The sequence below is a fragment of the Talpa europaea genome, assembly GCF_964194135.1.
Source record: "Talpa europaea genome assembly, chromosome: 7".
NCBI lineage: Eukaryota > Metazoa > Chordata > Mammalia > Eulipotyphla > Talpidae > Talpa > Talpa europaea.
The window spans coordinates 120,264,003-120,279,260 of NC_140074.1; the positions used below are offsets into that span (position 1 = coordinate 120,264,003).

Below are 15,258 nucleotides of genomic sequence, written 5' to 3' on the forward strand. Positions count from 1 at the left end.
CCGCCCGCTGCTCCCCTCAGCAGTGTACTTCGGTCCTTCTGCCTGCTCTGTTCCCCGCTCTGGCTCTGGTGAATACTCTCACCCTCCCGCGCTTCTGACTGTACCCAGTGCTTGTACAAATACAAGCATAAATAAATACATAATACAAATAAATACAAATAAATACATAAATCTTAAAAAAAAAATAAATAAATAAAGAAGTCTAACAGGGGGCCTCCCTGGTGGTGCAAGGGGTTAAGCACCGCTCCATGAAGCAATCCGCAGCCTCTGCAGCATGAGTTTGATCCCCGGCTGGCCAGGGGGAAATACACATGGCAAAGCAGACCTCTCCTGTCTCACCCGCTGCTCCCCATGTTGTAGAGCAACCACGATACAAAACGGGGTGCCTGACTGTGGGTCCTCACCCGCGCACTTAAAAGGACTTATCAGTGCTCTACTGCAGGCACACGCGAAAGCTTAATAAAAGGTTTATTTACAAGGGGAGGGGAAATGAGGAAATGTACAGCTCAGGGAGAAAAGTGGGAGACAAAGTTTTAAATGAGTCCTACCCGATCCACCGATCAGGAATCCCAAATGATCAGGAATCCCAAATGTCGCTCGCTCTGAGTGCTGGCTGCAAGCCAGGAGCCGTGAAGCCAGGAGGAGAGCGACAGCGAGCCCCCCTAAGGCCCATGTGTTTGGTTTTTATACCCAACCTGGCTGCTTAACTCCACCCTCAGGTCCCAGCCACCTTCCCTTTGGTGGTGATGGGATTTGTCTTTCCCAATGTCTTGATGGCTTTAGTCTGGAGTGGGAGTGGAGTCCACAAAGCCTGTATAGGATTAACTCAGGACATCATTTCTCCCTAACACCCTCAGCAGTGTATTTCAGTCAGTCTGCCTGTCTGTTCCCAACTCTGTCTCTGGTGAATCCTCTCTCACACACACACATTCCCCCAACTCGCATCTCTGGCCTGTACCCCAGCTCTTGTAGGCATAAATAAATAAATCTTTTTTTAAAAAAAAAAAAAAAAGTCTAACAGATTAAAAAACAAAAAATGACCGATTTGCATTATTTCCCTTTTTGACCAGGCTGCCAGGAAGCTCAGAATATAACATAGCATTCAGTCATGGGCACTATTAAATCATAACATGGGTATTTTGCTGCCCCTTCCTTTCTTTTGTCCTCATTGCCTATTATGAGGCTTGAGGAAGCAATTCTTTCTTATAAGGTGTCTCAAATCTTCCTTTGGGAAGGTGGAGGGAAGAGTGTGCCAGGTTATCTTTCACTGATCTTTCCAGATCTCTCCATTTTGCTCTGGGCAGTGGAAGTCACCATGAATGGGCTACATGGACGACATTCTGGTTTGCTTGGGTTTGACCAACAGCTCCCTGGTGGAGAGAGGGGACTGCCCTTGTCAGGAGCCTCATCCACACGGTCTTGTCCCCCAAAAGCACTCCACCCCTTCCCACCAGAGGCCCAGGGACCTGTCTTCTCCCTTGCTGACTCCTACACCCGCCCACACCTTTGTAAGTTGTCCCCTTACCAAATTCTCGAATCATTCAGTTGAGTGTTTCTTTCCAGTGCCCTATTATGGACTGAATGTCCCCCAAATTCATGTGCTAAAGTCCTATCCCCCAATATTATGGTATTTGGAGGCTAGGGTTTTGCAAGGTAATTCGGTTCAGAGGTGGCCATGAAGGTGGGACCACATGACGGAATTAGGGACCTCAGCAGGAGAGCGCTCTCTCCAGCAATAAGGTGTGGGAAGACCACAAGAGCGCACACGAGAAGCACCTACCCACCAGCCCAGGAGTGGGAGCTCACCAGGCCAGAATCTGCTGGCAGCATGATCTTGGACTTCCAGCCTCCAAAACTGAGCAATGAATGCCTATTGTTTAAGCCCCCAGACTATGGTATTTTCTTATAGCAGCCAGAGCCGAGACATGCCCTGAACAGAATGTATTGTTAAAAGACCTCTGATGTCTGAAAAGCCCATCCCGTCCCCTCCCTTCTCCCAGGTCCCTCATCCTGACCTCCAGACAGTGATGCCCTCGTGGGCTCCCCGTCCTGCCCCCAGCACCACGTCCATCCCAGTGCTGCTGATCACGGAGAACCAGGCCGTGGTCTCCCTCCACTGCCCCAGCCCCAACGAAGTGCAGAAGATGGGCCCAGGCTGGTGAGCTGGCACAGGTGCCACAGGCAAACCAGGCTGGGGAGGTGTGCTGTAACTAGTCCGCCCCAGAAAGAATTTGGAGACACATGTGGGTGGATCATTATATAAACTGACAGTTGCACCAATGTGTTGGGTGAAATGACAGCCATGCACAGGGCATTATGGGGCAGAGATGAAGGAGCACAGGCCCAGCCTGGCTGTGGGGTCGGGTGGGGGGTGGTGGTGGTGGTGGCACAGAGGACGTGTTCCTGCAGAGGTCAGAGCCAGATCCCAATGGGTGAGCAGGTGAAGGCATCCAGGCGAGAGGGCCTGGACTCCAGGAGCACAAAGCCCAAGAGAAACCCCCCCCCCAATGTGCATTGAGGTGGCCGGGAGCAGGGCAAGGAGGCTGCCTGCTGAAGTAAAGACCCATGCAACTAAGTGCCCTGGTGCCGAAGGGGGTGCTCAGCCCCAGTCATCACATCACCCCTCCAGCTCCTAAGCTTCCAAGTTGGAGCCCTACAAGTGCGCACTGGACTGTCAGCTCAGCTTCTCAAATGCTCCTTTCTCTTGGACTCCCCTCTCCAAGAGTCTTCCCCACGTACCAGGTGGGCATCAGGCACCTCATGTCTCCCCATCCACCCCATCTCAACAGCCTCCTTTGGATCTGTGTGTTATTTTTATTTTCTTTGCTTTGGTCTATACAAAAAACCAATAACCAAAAACATAAAGCAGTAATAATAAAACTCTCCGCTGGGACCTCCCCCAGCCCCCACCCTCAAAGCAGGAGGCAGTGGGGGGAGTTTGAAACAGGAAGAAGACAGAGCCCCTCACCGCACACCAGAGGGGTCAGCCAAGAGCACTTCTCAGGGGTCAGCTAGGTCAGCTAGGTGGCAGGGGTGCGGGGGAGCTGTTCCCAGAGCTCCCCTGGAGGGGTCAAAGCCAGTGACTCATCGCCCCGGAGAGAAGCGGGCAGGGTCCTGGAGCGGGGACTGGCTCCCGGTGTCTCCACCCCGTCTCCGGGAAGGTCCCTGAACTTTTCAAGAGAAGTTCTGGACTTCAGGGGTTTGGTCTTAAACCTGGGTCTCAGAAACCCCGGGGCGCAGGACAGTTGTTCAGGTGGAGTTCAGTGAGAACGTCAGACGAAGAGAAGGAAACAAACCCTCGTGGGGCCCCGGCACCCCGGATGATTAGGGGGTTGGTGTGGGTGGCGAAGGGCCTAGAGGTGAGGGGTGTGTATCTTTAGACCCACAGTCCAGAACAGAAAAGCAGGGGCAGGTCGCCATCCCAAGAAACCCCGAGGAAGACCCCTGCAGGCGCAGGCTTCAGCAGGAAGTCTCGGCCCTGCACCCCTGGCTCAGGCACTTTCTGACTCACCCCACGGCCTACATGAGAGCCTCTCAGAAGAAGGGTGCACCTAGGGGGGAAGACACAGGGGGCAGGGCACCCCCGAGTCCCCTGGGTGCTGCTCTGTTCCACTACCCACAGGAAGGGCAGGACCCGCCCGGCCCCCAGCCCAGGTCACAGGGTCAGGCAGGCCGAGGCAAGCCTGCCTTGAGGGAGCCCAACAGCAAAAGGTCCCACACTTGCTCCCCCAAAAAAGGAGGCAAGGTTTTAGTGGAGACATGAGAGGGCCTCTGCGAGAAGGAGGTTCTGGGGAAGGGAAAGCGTGTGTCTCAGCAGCCAGCAGGCCTGAGGAGGCCACCAAGCGGGGAGGGCGTGTGCTGCTCAGCCAGCTAGGCCAGCATGTGGTCCGCGGCGGCGAAGGGGGGCCTGAGCCCGTCGCTGTAGGTGTCAATGGGGTAGTCCCCGTCCATGTCCATGTGCATCTCCATGGGGTCCAGGGGCACGTCGCTTGAGTACATGGGGCGGTAGGTGGCGTCCATGTCTGGGGAGCAGAAGGTGGTCTGTCCAGGGTCTGCAGACCACTCCGGGACAGCCCTCAGCCACCTCCACTGCCTACCTCCGGTGGCCCCATCCCCTTCCCGAGCTCTCACAGAAAGGGCATGGAGGAGTACATGCGGCTGCTCCGGGGGGCTGCCATGGCCCATGGGCGCTGGGGACACGCTCACACCCCACGCCCCTTTCCACCCCCCAGCTCCCAACCTGCTCTCTGGGGATCCTGAGGATCTCTGCACACACTTACCATCCGCATAGGGCTCGTTGATGGGGATCATGCTCTGGGCCTAAGGAAGGAGGCAGAGAGAAGCGTTGTAGGTGTGGACTCTGGGCTTGGGGGGTAGTAGAGACACTTCTAGAAAGGAGGCCAGGAGAAAAGTGGAGACCTCTTGAAGGCACAGAGGGAGGAATGCCGCAAAATGGGGTTTTAAAGCGCCCTGAGAATCTCCAGTCCTCAGGCACCTTCCCAGGGTGGAGGGTCTCACACCAAGCTTGGGGCATCCACAGAACTGAGCATCTCAGGGCAGGAATGGAGGGGAGAGGCCTCAAGAGAGGCTCAGATCTGCCCCTCTTCACCCCCAGGATCAGGGCGGCTGCTAGCCCATGCAGCTTCTTGTGTGTGTTAGAAAAGGCGCACCTGCCTCAAGTCCTTTGTATTAGTTTGGATAAAATAAAATTGCCATTTCGATAGGTAGATAGTTCAAGCTACTACTTCAGCAGAGAACTGTCACAAGTGCTCTGATAATAAAATAAAGATCTAGGGCCTCACTGGTGGCCTAGGGGTTAAGTCTCAGTGCTGTCACCACAATGGCCTGAGGTCGATCCCTAGGCAGGGAGCTGACCCACATGGCACAGCAGACCTCTCCTGTCTCACCCGCTGCTCCCCTCAACAGTGTATTTTGTCAGTCTGCCTGTTCTGCTCCCCACTCTGTCTCTGGTGAATCCTCTCAGCCCCCACTCCTCTGGCCTGCACCCCACCCAGTTCTTCTACACAAAAATAAATAAATGAAATACCTTTAAAGAAAAAAACTACCAAAAAAAATCCTTTATAACATAAAATAAAGATCTATGATGTTGACAGCATGGTAGAAGCATCCCTGAAGCACTATCCTTGCGCAGTATGCAACTTGCACACCCGCACCGTGCAGCCCAGCCCGGGATACTCACAGCCTCCCAGGCAGCAGGGTCATGCTTGAAGAGGGAGTTGGTGAGCTCCACAGACACACGCTTTCGGTAATCTGGGTTCTTGTCCTCAGAGACACGGAACAAGACGGCAGCAGCGTAGGTGGCTGAGCAGAGAACAAAGGCAAGGTCAAGTCAGGCGCCTGCCTCCTCCCTGGATGGGGGAAGAGGGCCCAGCCTCCTCCCACTCCCCGAGCCACAGCACAGCCCCTCACCGGTGCCCTCGTTGTGGGAGTGCAGCAGCTCCATGAGTGGGGCCGAGGCCCCCTCGGCGTCAATGGCGTCGGCGGCCTCCTTGTCCTGGGCCAGCTCGCACAGCACTCCGGCTGCCACACGCTGGATGTTCTCCACAGATGAGTACAGGAGCTGGGGGCAGGGGTGGGCGGTGGTGGAGGTGAGTATAAGGGGGGGCGGGCAACACACCTCACGGAACTGCCCACCTCTCCCTCCCTTTACTGAAGTTAACCCAGGCTCAGAATAGAAAATGCACAGAGTCTAAGAAAAGCTTAAATAGAAGGAAAAGATAACCAGCACAATACCCCAGCACACCCAGCCTCTGTGAACACACTGGCACGTTTCCACTGGATCTTTATTATCCCAGTTCAAATTACAGGCAAATTTCTTGATTCCTGGTTTTTTCACCTGACGTTGTAGCATAAGGCATTTTCCTATATTTTTTTTTTTTTTTAAGATTTATTTGTTTTTATGCACAGAAGAGCTGGGGTGCAGGCCAGAGAGGCAGGAAGTGAGAGGATTCAGCAGAGACAGAGTGGGGAGCAGAACAGGCAGATCTGCTGAAATACAGATCTGCTGAAGGGAGCAGTAGGCGAGACAGGAGAGGTCTGCTGCGCCATGTGGGTAGCTCCCTGGCAGGGGATTGGGCTCAGGCCGTGGCGGTGATAGCGCTGAGACTTAACCCCTAGGACAACAGGGTGGCCCCATTTTCTATATTATTAAAAAAAGAAAAAGAAAAACTTTTCCTAAAAAATTTTTGAGTTCATATTGATATTTAAGAGAAAAAGAGAATGTTTAAAAGCAAAACAACGGGGCCTCCCTGGTGGCGCAAGGGGCTAAGTCTCAGCACTATGAAGCTACCTGCAGCCACTGCAGCACAAATTCGAACCCCAGCCAGGGAGCTGACCCACATGGCATAGCAGACCTCTCCTGACTCGCCCGTTGCTCCCCTCAGCAGTGTATTTCAGTCAATCTGCCTGTTCTGCTCCCCACTCTGTCTCTGGTGAATCATCTCACTCCCCCCCATACCCCCTCTGGCCTAGACCCTAGTTCTTCTATGCATAAATAAAATTAAAAAAGGTTGGGGCCTTATCCCTTGCCTTTGAGCTTGGAAAGCCAACCCCACATAGGCATTGTGAAGTGGTCGCCTCTGATGTGGGCATCTTCTCTGAACCCCTCTACGTACCTCTTGATACCTGACTACATCCCCTGACACCTGGCTGCCCACCTCCCCTTTCAGCGATGGGGATAAGCAGGGGCGGCGGGTCCTGTCAGGCCACCTATCCCAGACTCACCTGCACGAACAGGGGGATGGTGTTGAGCCGGAAGATCTCCATGCGGTTCATGGGATCCCGCGCGAGGATGTGCAGGGCCCCGGTGCAGCCCTCCACAATCTCCTCCATTCTCACACCGTCCTGCACGAGGGGGGCAACGGAGCGCGATGAAAGGGCGCCCTTGGAGACGGCCACACTCCCCACCCCCAAGAAATTCTTACAAATCCCCACTGGTCCTGGGAGTTGGCTTCCATTGCAACTCACCTCCCCGCATACACACTCACGCACATACATTCCCATGCACACCCTGCCCCCTGTGTTCACAGCATCACCAGATCACTCACCGTGTAGGGCTGCTGCGTGCCTGCAGCCACGTGACGCTGGGCATCCTGGTGGGCCTTGACCAGCAGCTGGACGAGGCGGGGAATGACCGCTGCCTCCTGCAGTGGGGCATGGTTGGCTGGGCACAGGGCCAGGTTCCTAATCAGGCCGATGGTTGCCTGGCAAAACAAGGGACATGGTCAGGGGCATTTCTTGGGCATTTGCAGGATCCCAATCTCCCAGCATCATCTCTTCCTTCACCTGTCATCTCGCTTGCTCTAGGCCAGACATGCTGCAAGAGCTGCAGAAACGAGACCACCCTAGCCATGTCCCTTAGTCCACTGGGTCCTCCTGTCTAACAGCTCCTGCTAAAAGGACACCTCCTTCCAGAACATTCCACCAACCAACCTCCCCCCACCTCTGACTTGCAGATGGGATCAAGTTAAAGGTGGGGGTCTATGGGGTATCTCACACTGCCCTTTTTTTCTCGTTTTTTTTAAATTTTTTTAAAATATTTTTTAAATATTTATTTATTTTATACAAGAACTGGGGTACAGGCCAGATGTGCTGGCGGATGAGAGGATTCACCAGAGACAGAGCGGGGAACAGAACAGGCAGACTGATGAAATACACTGCTGAGGGGAGCAGCGGGGGAGGCAGGAGAGGTCTGCCGCACCATATGGGACCCTCCCCAGCTGGCCGGGATCGAACCAGTGCTGCAGAGGCTGAGGACAGCTTCACAGCGCGGCGCTCAACAGCCTGCGCCAGCAGGGGATGCCCTCACTTAGACTCATTCTTATCTATACTGTTAAATTGCCTAGTGGGGCCTCCCTGGTGGCGCAAGGAGTTGAGACGCAACCTATGAAGCTGTCCACAGCCACTGAGGCACGAGTTCATCCCCAGCCAGGGAGCCACCTACATGTCACAGCAGACCTCTCCTGACTCACCCGCTGCTCCCCTCAGCAGTGTATTTCAGTCACTCTGCCTGTTCTGGTCCCCACTCTGTCTCTGGTGAATCCTCTCACCCCCGCATCTCTGGCCTGTACCCCCATTCTTGTATGTATAAATAAATCTTAAAAAAAATTGCCTAGTATTTAGCCAATGCCAGCAGCCTCTCCCCGGCAGCCTCCTGAGTAGAAGTCTTCATCGCTTCATACTCGGCTCCCTATGGCAGTCACTAAGGGGCCCCACCATCCTCTCACGCTTGTCTTGCAATGTCCCTCCCAGGGCTCAGCAGGCTGCACAGCCCATGCACACCTGCCAGCCTCCCAGCATCAGATGGGGCCAAATGACCAAGTTCCGGGGCATCAGCTGAAGCAACAGCTTCATCCTCCCTCCCTCTCAACATTTCCGGGACTGGAAGGTACCAATGGGGCTGGCACAACCCAACCATGCATGCCAGACACATCAGGAGTGTGCCCCTGGGCCAGCGGCCTCCTCGGGACTTGGCAGAAACACCAACTCCCTGGCCCACCCCAGGCCACCACCAGAGCCTGCGACAGAAAGAGGCCGCTCGGATGGCTGTGTGGAGAAGCACTGTCTGCTTTCAGGAGGCCCGGGCCACGGACCACGTTCATGGGTCTGAGAGCAGCGATGCCATCCGAGGAGCGAGGAATAAACTTCATTCCTACTGGAGCCGCTGCATTTCAGAGCCCTTTTCCCAGCAGCGTGGCCTGCACTTAATCCTGGGCCCGGGGTACGCGGGTACCTTGACCAGCGGCCACTGGTTGGGCTGGTTAAGCAGCTTGACGATGGCCGGGATGCCGTAGTTGAGGCGCACGGAGTTCTGGGCCATCTCGGCCTCGGGGTGGCGGCTGGTAAGGTGGCGCAGGGCGCAGACAGCGGGCTCGGTGATGTCGTCCTTGTCACCTGCGCGCAGGATGGCGTGGATGAGCGCCTCCACGCCGCTGTTTTGCGTCACCAGCGTCTTGTTCTTGCTATTGTTGCATGTCAGGTTGGACAGTGTGCCCGTGGCACAGGTGAGGACGTTGACATCGTCCACACTCAGCTGGTTCACCAGAATCTTCAGCACACTCTCCAGGCCCTCCTGGGGAGGGGAGAGAGGGGACGGTGAGGGAGATTCCCCACCCTCAGAAGTCTTCCCAGGTATGTCTGCAGAGAGCAGGAAGGCCCAGCGGGTCCCACGCCCACCCAGCTGATATGTAGTCGACCCTGCTTGCTTATGCCTAACATCTTCAACCCTGTGATCCTGCCAACACCCCGTGATCCTGCCGACACCCCGTGATCCTGCCAACACCCCGCAAAAGGGTAGGACTATGCCCTGGAGCCACTAAGGCTCAGAGATGCCGAAGGGTTTGCCCACAGACCCACAGCCAGATCTGAACCCCAGCCTGTCCAAGCTCCACCCCTACTTTCTCCCTACTGTCATCAGACCCAGAGCCCCAGGCCCAAAAATTCAGGACAGGGAGACCTCCAGGCTAGATGGAAATTGTTGAGGAGACCACACACTTCAGTGGCACTGCTGACCCAATTTTACCAGCTGCTCAGCTTTCCAGGCCTCCATTGCAGCCCCCTCAGTGGTCAAAAGCCACTGCAGTAAACATCCTAAACCAGAAGACTCACTTCTCCCAAGGGGAGCCACATGGGCCTTGTTGTGGAAGAGAAGGACCCCAGACTAGGGGGACAGACAGTCTTGGGTTCAAATCCCTGCTCTGCCATTTACTAGCTGGGGCCAAAGGCTATTACTTAACGTCCCGAACCTCTGTTTCTTCATCTAACCAATGGGATCCCACAGGTATTGAAAGGGGTAAAGGAGCCAATATCCCATAGTGCCTAGCGGAGTCCAGGCAGCCAGTGAAAGGTGCTCAAAAAACAGCCTATTGATGGTGGAGAGCGGAACTCTTGGGATGGCAGTCAGGCTAGAAGGGACCAGGTGACAGGTCCTGAAAGGGCATTTTTCCTTACATTGATTTTAGGCTTGGAGGCCTCCAAATTGTCTCCATGTATAATACTGTTCCCCGCCCAGGGTCTGGTACCACCAGAACCCAGTTTAGAAGCATCAGCTCCCTTCATCCCTTCCCCTTCCTGGACCCCTAATAGGGATTAGAGTCGTAAGCTAAAGAGATGAGCGTCTTCAGCCTCAGCTACTTGGGGAGACACTTAGTGGTGTCAGGCCTCCCACAGCTCCTGACGTCAGACTCCCAGACAGGGGCTGGACACAGTGAGCCAAGAGGATGAGACAAGTGAAGAGGTGGGCCCAGGCCCAAATGCCTCCCTCACCTGTTTGGTGGCCACGTCCGAGAGGTTGCGCAGGGTCCAGAGGCAGTTCTGCACGAGGCGGGGGCTGTTACTTGTGAGGTGTTTGCCCAAGGCCTGCATCCCACCTGCGGCAGGATATGGGAGTCACGTCAGCCATAGGGGAACATGACTGACCACGCCCGGCCATTAGACAGAGCCCCAACCTGGCTCTCCCGGCCAGTGGGCCACCCTCCCAGGCCATGATACTCACCGGCCTCCACAATGGCAGGTTTATTGCTCGGACACACGGAGAGCACCTTTAGCACACGGCTGGTGGTCCAAAGCAGCTTCTCATAACTGTAGTTGCGCATGATCTGCACAAGGGCCTGGGGGCCTCCATTGGTCAGTATGATCAGCTGTGGGGAGTAGAGAAGATGAGTGTGAGACAGAATATGACAAGAAACAAGGAAGGGAGAGTGAGCTGACAGAGCTCTCATTCCTGAGCTTCAGCCACTTTTGTAACTATTAAATAAGTCAAAAATTTGAAAAAAAGGTAATGCACAATGCTGGCAAGGATGAGGTGAAACTGCACCAAAAAACATCACCACCGATGGGACTGTAAATAATACAATCCTTTGGGAAAGCAATCTGGGTAAAAGCCTAAAAACCTTCAGCCCCACCAATGAAAAAAATGTTCCACTCTTTGGGAAAAGCTGTGTGCCCCAAGAGATTGATTATGCCATTGTTTTATAAAGGGAAGAAACTGGGACCCATCTAGATGCCCTCCCTCAGACTAAAGTCAGGGTGTTCCACCTAATGAAAGGTTATTTGCCATTGTAAAGGGTGGGTTTGAGAATAATAGTGAAAAAAATTTTTTTAATATCCTATAGAGAAAAGATGTAAAGTTGTACATTTGCTATGACTACCATGTACAAATATACCCACAGAACAGCAGTGGAGGAAAACATTAAGGTAAGAGTGAATGCAGAGGATATTTTTCCTTTTCTTTACCCTCAAAACATTCATTTATATGATGAAATATGTTTATCTGCGTATACATATACATACTTAACCTAAAAAGAGTTAAGGCGGTAGTTTGCTGGATGGAGGTGATGTAGTGGGAGGTTATGGGTCTTGGGCAGGGAGGGCAGGGAGGGCCTACTTTGGTTAGGGCAGGGAGGGCCTACTTTGCTCTCCTGGTTGCCGTAGGCCAGGAGCTGCAAGCAGTCAGTGGTAATGGCCAGGAACTTGGGGTTGTTCTTGTTGAGCAGAGGCACCATCTTCTGCAGCCCATCCGCCAGGCGCACGGCCATCTTGGCGCCCTCCTGGTAGAGCAGTAGGTTGTGCAGAGTGGTGATGGCATAGAACAGGACCGACTCCACAGGAGAGCTGGAATGGCAGGCAGAGGGCTAGTATGAGTTGGATTCCAGAGCCTCACATAAACTTGGGCCACCTCACCCAGGAAGCCTTCCCTGATGTCCCTATGCTAAATACCCTTAGCTAAATTCTCAAGGTTTCTTGCGCTAACCCCACTGTTATGCATGGAGTACATGATGCCTCTCCTGACTGGGACCATGTCTCCTCCTGTTTCTGGGCTCCCAGTCCAGTGCTGAGTGCATAGCAGGTCTTTCCCACACCTGTCTCTTCTGAGTAACTCCCATGTGGAAGGCCTCATTCTAGAGAGGCCCTACAAGGGTTCTATATCTCCTCCACCTTGGGGAACTCACAGCCTGATATGGTGATGAGGATGGAGACCCATCAACATTCTAAGACTGGGAAAGATAAAGGTGGCAAAGGACTTTGCATATGCTGTTCCCTCTGCTAGGAATACCCTTCCCTTCATCTATACTGACCAAACTCCATTTGTCTGTTAACCCTCTGCCATTATAGTGAGCAGCTTCTCAGAGCTCATCAGACCAATTGCAGACACATCCATACCCTTGCCTGGGAAGATGCCCTGATAACCTGCTCTTTACATGCCTGTCTCCCCCATTAGGATGACAGCAGCTGGGTCCCAGGTCTGGGCATGGTTCTACACATGGCACATAGTAGGTGCTCAGAAATGTTGCATGAAGGTCCAGGGAAGAGCAGGGGAAGCCCAAGTGAGGGGCGTCCCAGCCCCCACAGTGAGCAGGAGTGGGCACCTGAGCATGCGGACCAGGGCAGGGATGCCTCCAGACTTGAAGATGGCGAGCAGCCCCTCGCGGTGGTGGGAGAGGTTGTGCAGGATGCTGGTGGTGCAGCGGGCCGTGTCCAGGTCACTGGTGTTCTGCATGGTACGCACGACAGCCGCCACCAGCTGAGACGAGCCCATCAGGGCCCGTCGAGACGCCTCCTTCTTCGACAGCTGGTTGACGATCATGGCAGCCTTGGTCACTACCACCTGGGGGGCAAGGAGGAGGGGAAGGCGTAAGCAGATGGGCCAGGAGACCCTCCCACAAAGCTCACAGGGGCCCAGACCAGACTCTGCCTGCAGGTGGGGCTCTGAGTCAATGCCTCCTCCACCCAAAGGAGGGCCCTCCTAGGCAGGCACCAGACCTTGCCCCTCCCCGCCCAGTTCCCAGCCTGGCCAGGCCCCTCACCGGGTCCTCGTCATTAAGCAACTTGGTGAGCTCAGGCAGGGCCCGTGTGGCCAGCTCAGCATCATCCTGGTAGTTGATGAGGTGGACAATGGCCGACTTGAGCAGCTGGGATGGCTCGGCCAGCCGCTGCAGGTTGGTGGCCTGCCCGTCCACCTGGGTGGTCAGCAGCAGCGAGCAGTCCTCGCCTGTCACGCCAGGACACATGGCCTCCCGCACCCGCTTGGCTCTGGCTGTTGAGGACATCTGGTACTCTAGGTCACCTGTGGACAAATGGACAGGGTCTGAGCTGCAGAGATAGGGTCAGGGACACTGGGGACAGGGCAGGCTGCAGACAGCTCACCTGGACCAAGGCCCTGGCACACCCTCATAGTTCTACCTCTAACCTAGGACCTTGGGAAGGACACCACTGCCTTGGGTCTGTCATCTGTAAAATGGACACCACCTGTTCTGTCCATCAAAGGGAATTCATATGAGACCTGGCTAACTGTTGTGAATTGCCCTAAAAAGAAAGGGCTCACATATCATTAGAAAAATGATAGCAATTATTATTATTATTGACAGGAATAGCTAATATTGTTGAGTACATATCACATGCCTGGCAGTATATTAAGTGCTTTTCTTACATTTACTCATTTACTCTTGCAACCTTTCAAGGCAAGTACTATTATTAACTCCATTTTACAGATGGGAAAACTGAGGTTAGAAGTGAGGTTATTAAGAAGCCATGTTCAAATCTGAACTCAGACAACCTGACTCCAGAGCCCAAACCCCGACTCTATGCCCCTCCCTAACAATCAGGTGGGGCCAGATGAGCCAACGTAGGTTTCTTTTCAACCCCGAAATCTCATGATTCTAATTATACCCTCAGGAGGCAACTCTCCCATTATATGGGCCGGCAAACAGACTCATACTGCAGATCAGAGGGAAAGCCAGGACTGAGGCTTCAGAAAGCAGGGCGGGTTCTCAGCTCAGACTCCAGGTTCCACCCCCTGGGTGGGCCCAGAGATCCCACAAATAGGTGCCCAAGCTGCCCAGCAGCCCTGCCCTGGCAACTGTCCGATGCCCCTGGGAGAGGAGGCAGAGGTTCCACCCTCCAATTAGCTGAGAAGGCGGAGGCAGCCACATGGCTTCCCCACCTGGATGCTGTACTTGTAAGCACCAACACAAAGCCAGGCCCTGCCAAGCCAAGACCTCCGCCCGCTGCCAGGGAGGAACCCCGGGTGCAGAGGCGGAGCGCTGGAGTGCCCCAGCCTGCTCCTTTCCCAACATTCAGGGCCCTGGAGGCATCTGCAGACACCAGTCCCAGGACCTGGACATGCCTCTGCCCAGGGAAGCGGACGCCCTGGGCTGGCGGGGCTCCCCACCTTGGGCTGAGAAAGGGGTGGGTCACTCTAAGTGCTGGCCTCAACTCCCTGTCCCACCAGGAGCCCTCAGGCTTAAAAGATGTACCTCCCCCAGCATACTGTGGGGCCCCTGGGGACTGGAATTCTGCCTCCCCATCAAACTTAAGGCTCCCAGAGCAAAGGACTGTGTCTGTACTGCAGTCCCTGGGCCCCTAGGGGGCCACAGCAATGCCTCCTCATCACACTGGAGTTCCTGGAAGGCAAGGACTGTGCCTCCTCCTCCAGGTAGTGGCACCCCAAGGGCAAGGTGTACCCATTCTAGAGGCTCACGAAGGGAAATGTGCCTCTCCCCCGATGGTGGCATCTACAGTGGCTATGTTGCTTCCTCAGGTGGGTTGGATCCCTAAGCGTGTGAGTTACTCCTCCCCTCCGAGGCTGGGTGGGTCTCTAAGAGCAGGAGCTGCACCTCTTTCCTCAGGCTTCAAGCTCCTAACATCGGCCTCCCTCTAGGGCCTGGCCTGGCTTTTGGCTGGTATATCCTGTGGAAAAGTCCCCTGGCCCCAACCTTGGTTCTGGGTGTAAGTTGTGGTCTTCTTGAGCGTATATTGGCGCCCGCAGGCCTCATCCTCCTCCATGACGCCCTTGCTGCAGACCGAGGGCACACAGGTGTTGGCGCCCGAGTGGATGCCCGAGTCGTAGGTGTACGTCTGTTGCCACTCAGTCACCTTAATGGGTTGTTCGATCAGGTTCATCACCTCCATGGTGGCTGCTGGGGACACAGAGGAGCAAACAATCAGCTGGCACCCCACCATCTGGCCCAGCACCCAGCGTCAACCCATCCCTACCTGCCTTGTACCCTGTGCCCCACCATAGCCCCAAGAGCCCCAGTGAACTGTGTTGGGAAGTGGGGAGCAGAAGGGTCCCCTGGAGCAGTGGAGCCCCAGCGTGTAAGTTCTAGGCTTGCATTTCTGACCTCAGCCCCAGTGGAGTGAACCCCCATGGAGGGTGGGCAGTAAAGGGTCAGTGACCCCCAACCTGGCCCTGCACTCACCTAGCTGTCCCTGCCAACACTCCCAGAGCAGAAGGCACAT

At 54.8% G+C, this 15,258-nt stretch overlaps 1 protein-coding gene across 2 annotated transcripts; it reads right to left on the minus strand.

Moving 5' to 3' along the window:
* Positions 1 to 3,870: 3,870 nt before the first annotated feature.
* Positions 3,871 to 14,928, minus strand: JUP (junction plakoglobin; the record flags this gene model as incomplete). Of its 2 annotated transcripts, none has more annotated exons than XM_084236207.1 (13): positions 3,871 to 4,022; positions 4,281 to 4,320; positions 5,201 to 5,322; positions 5,431 to 5,581; positions 6,745 to 6,864; positions 7,068 to 7,223; positions 8,753 to 9,091; positions 10,285 to 10,388; positions 10,514 to 10,658; positions 11,430 to 11,631; positions 12,387 to 12,625; positions 12,825 to 13,084; positions 14,733 to 14,928. In XM_084236207.1, 13 exons carry the CDS (start codon positions 14,926 to 14,928, stop codon positions 3,871 to 3,873), a joined length of 2,226 nt encoding a protein of 741 aa, XP_084092333.1. The 2 variants fall into 2 exon arrangements, with proteins under 2 accessions (XP_084092333.1, XP_084092332.1); XM_084236206.1 differs by having other exon boundaries at positions 12,825 to 13,105.
* Between the last annotated feature and the right edge of the window lie 330 nt (positions 14,929 to 15,258).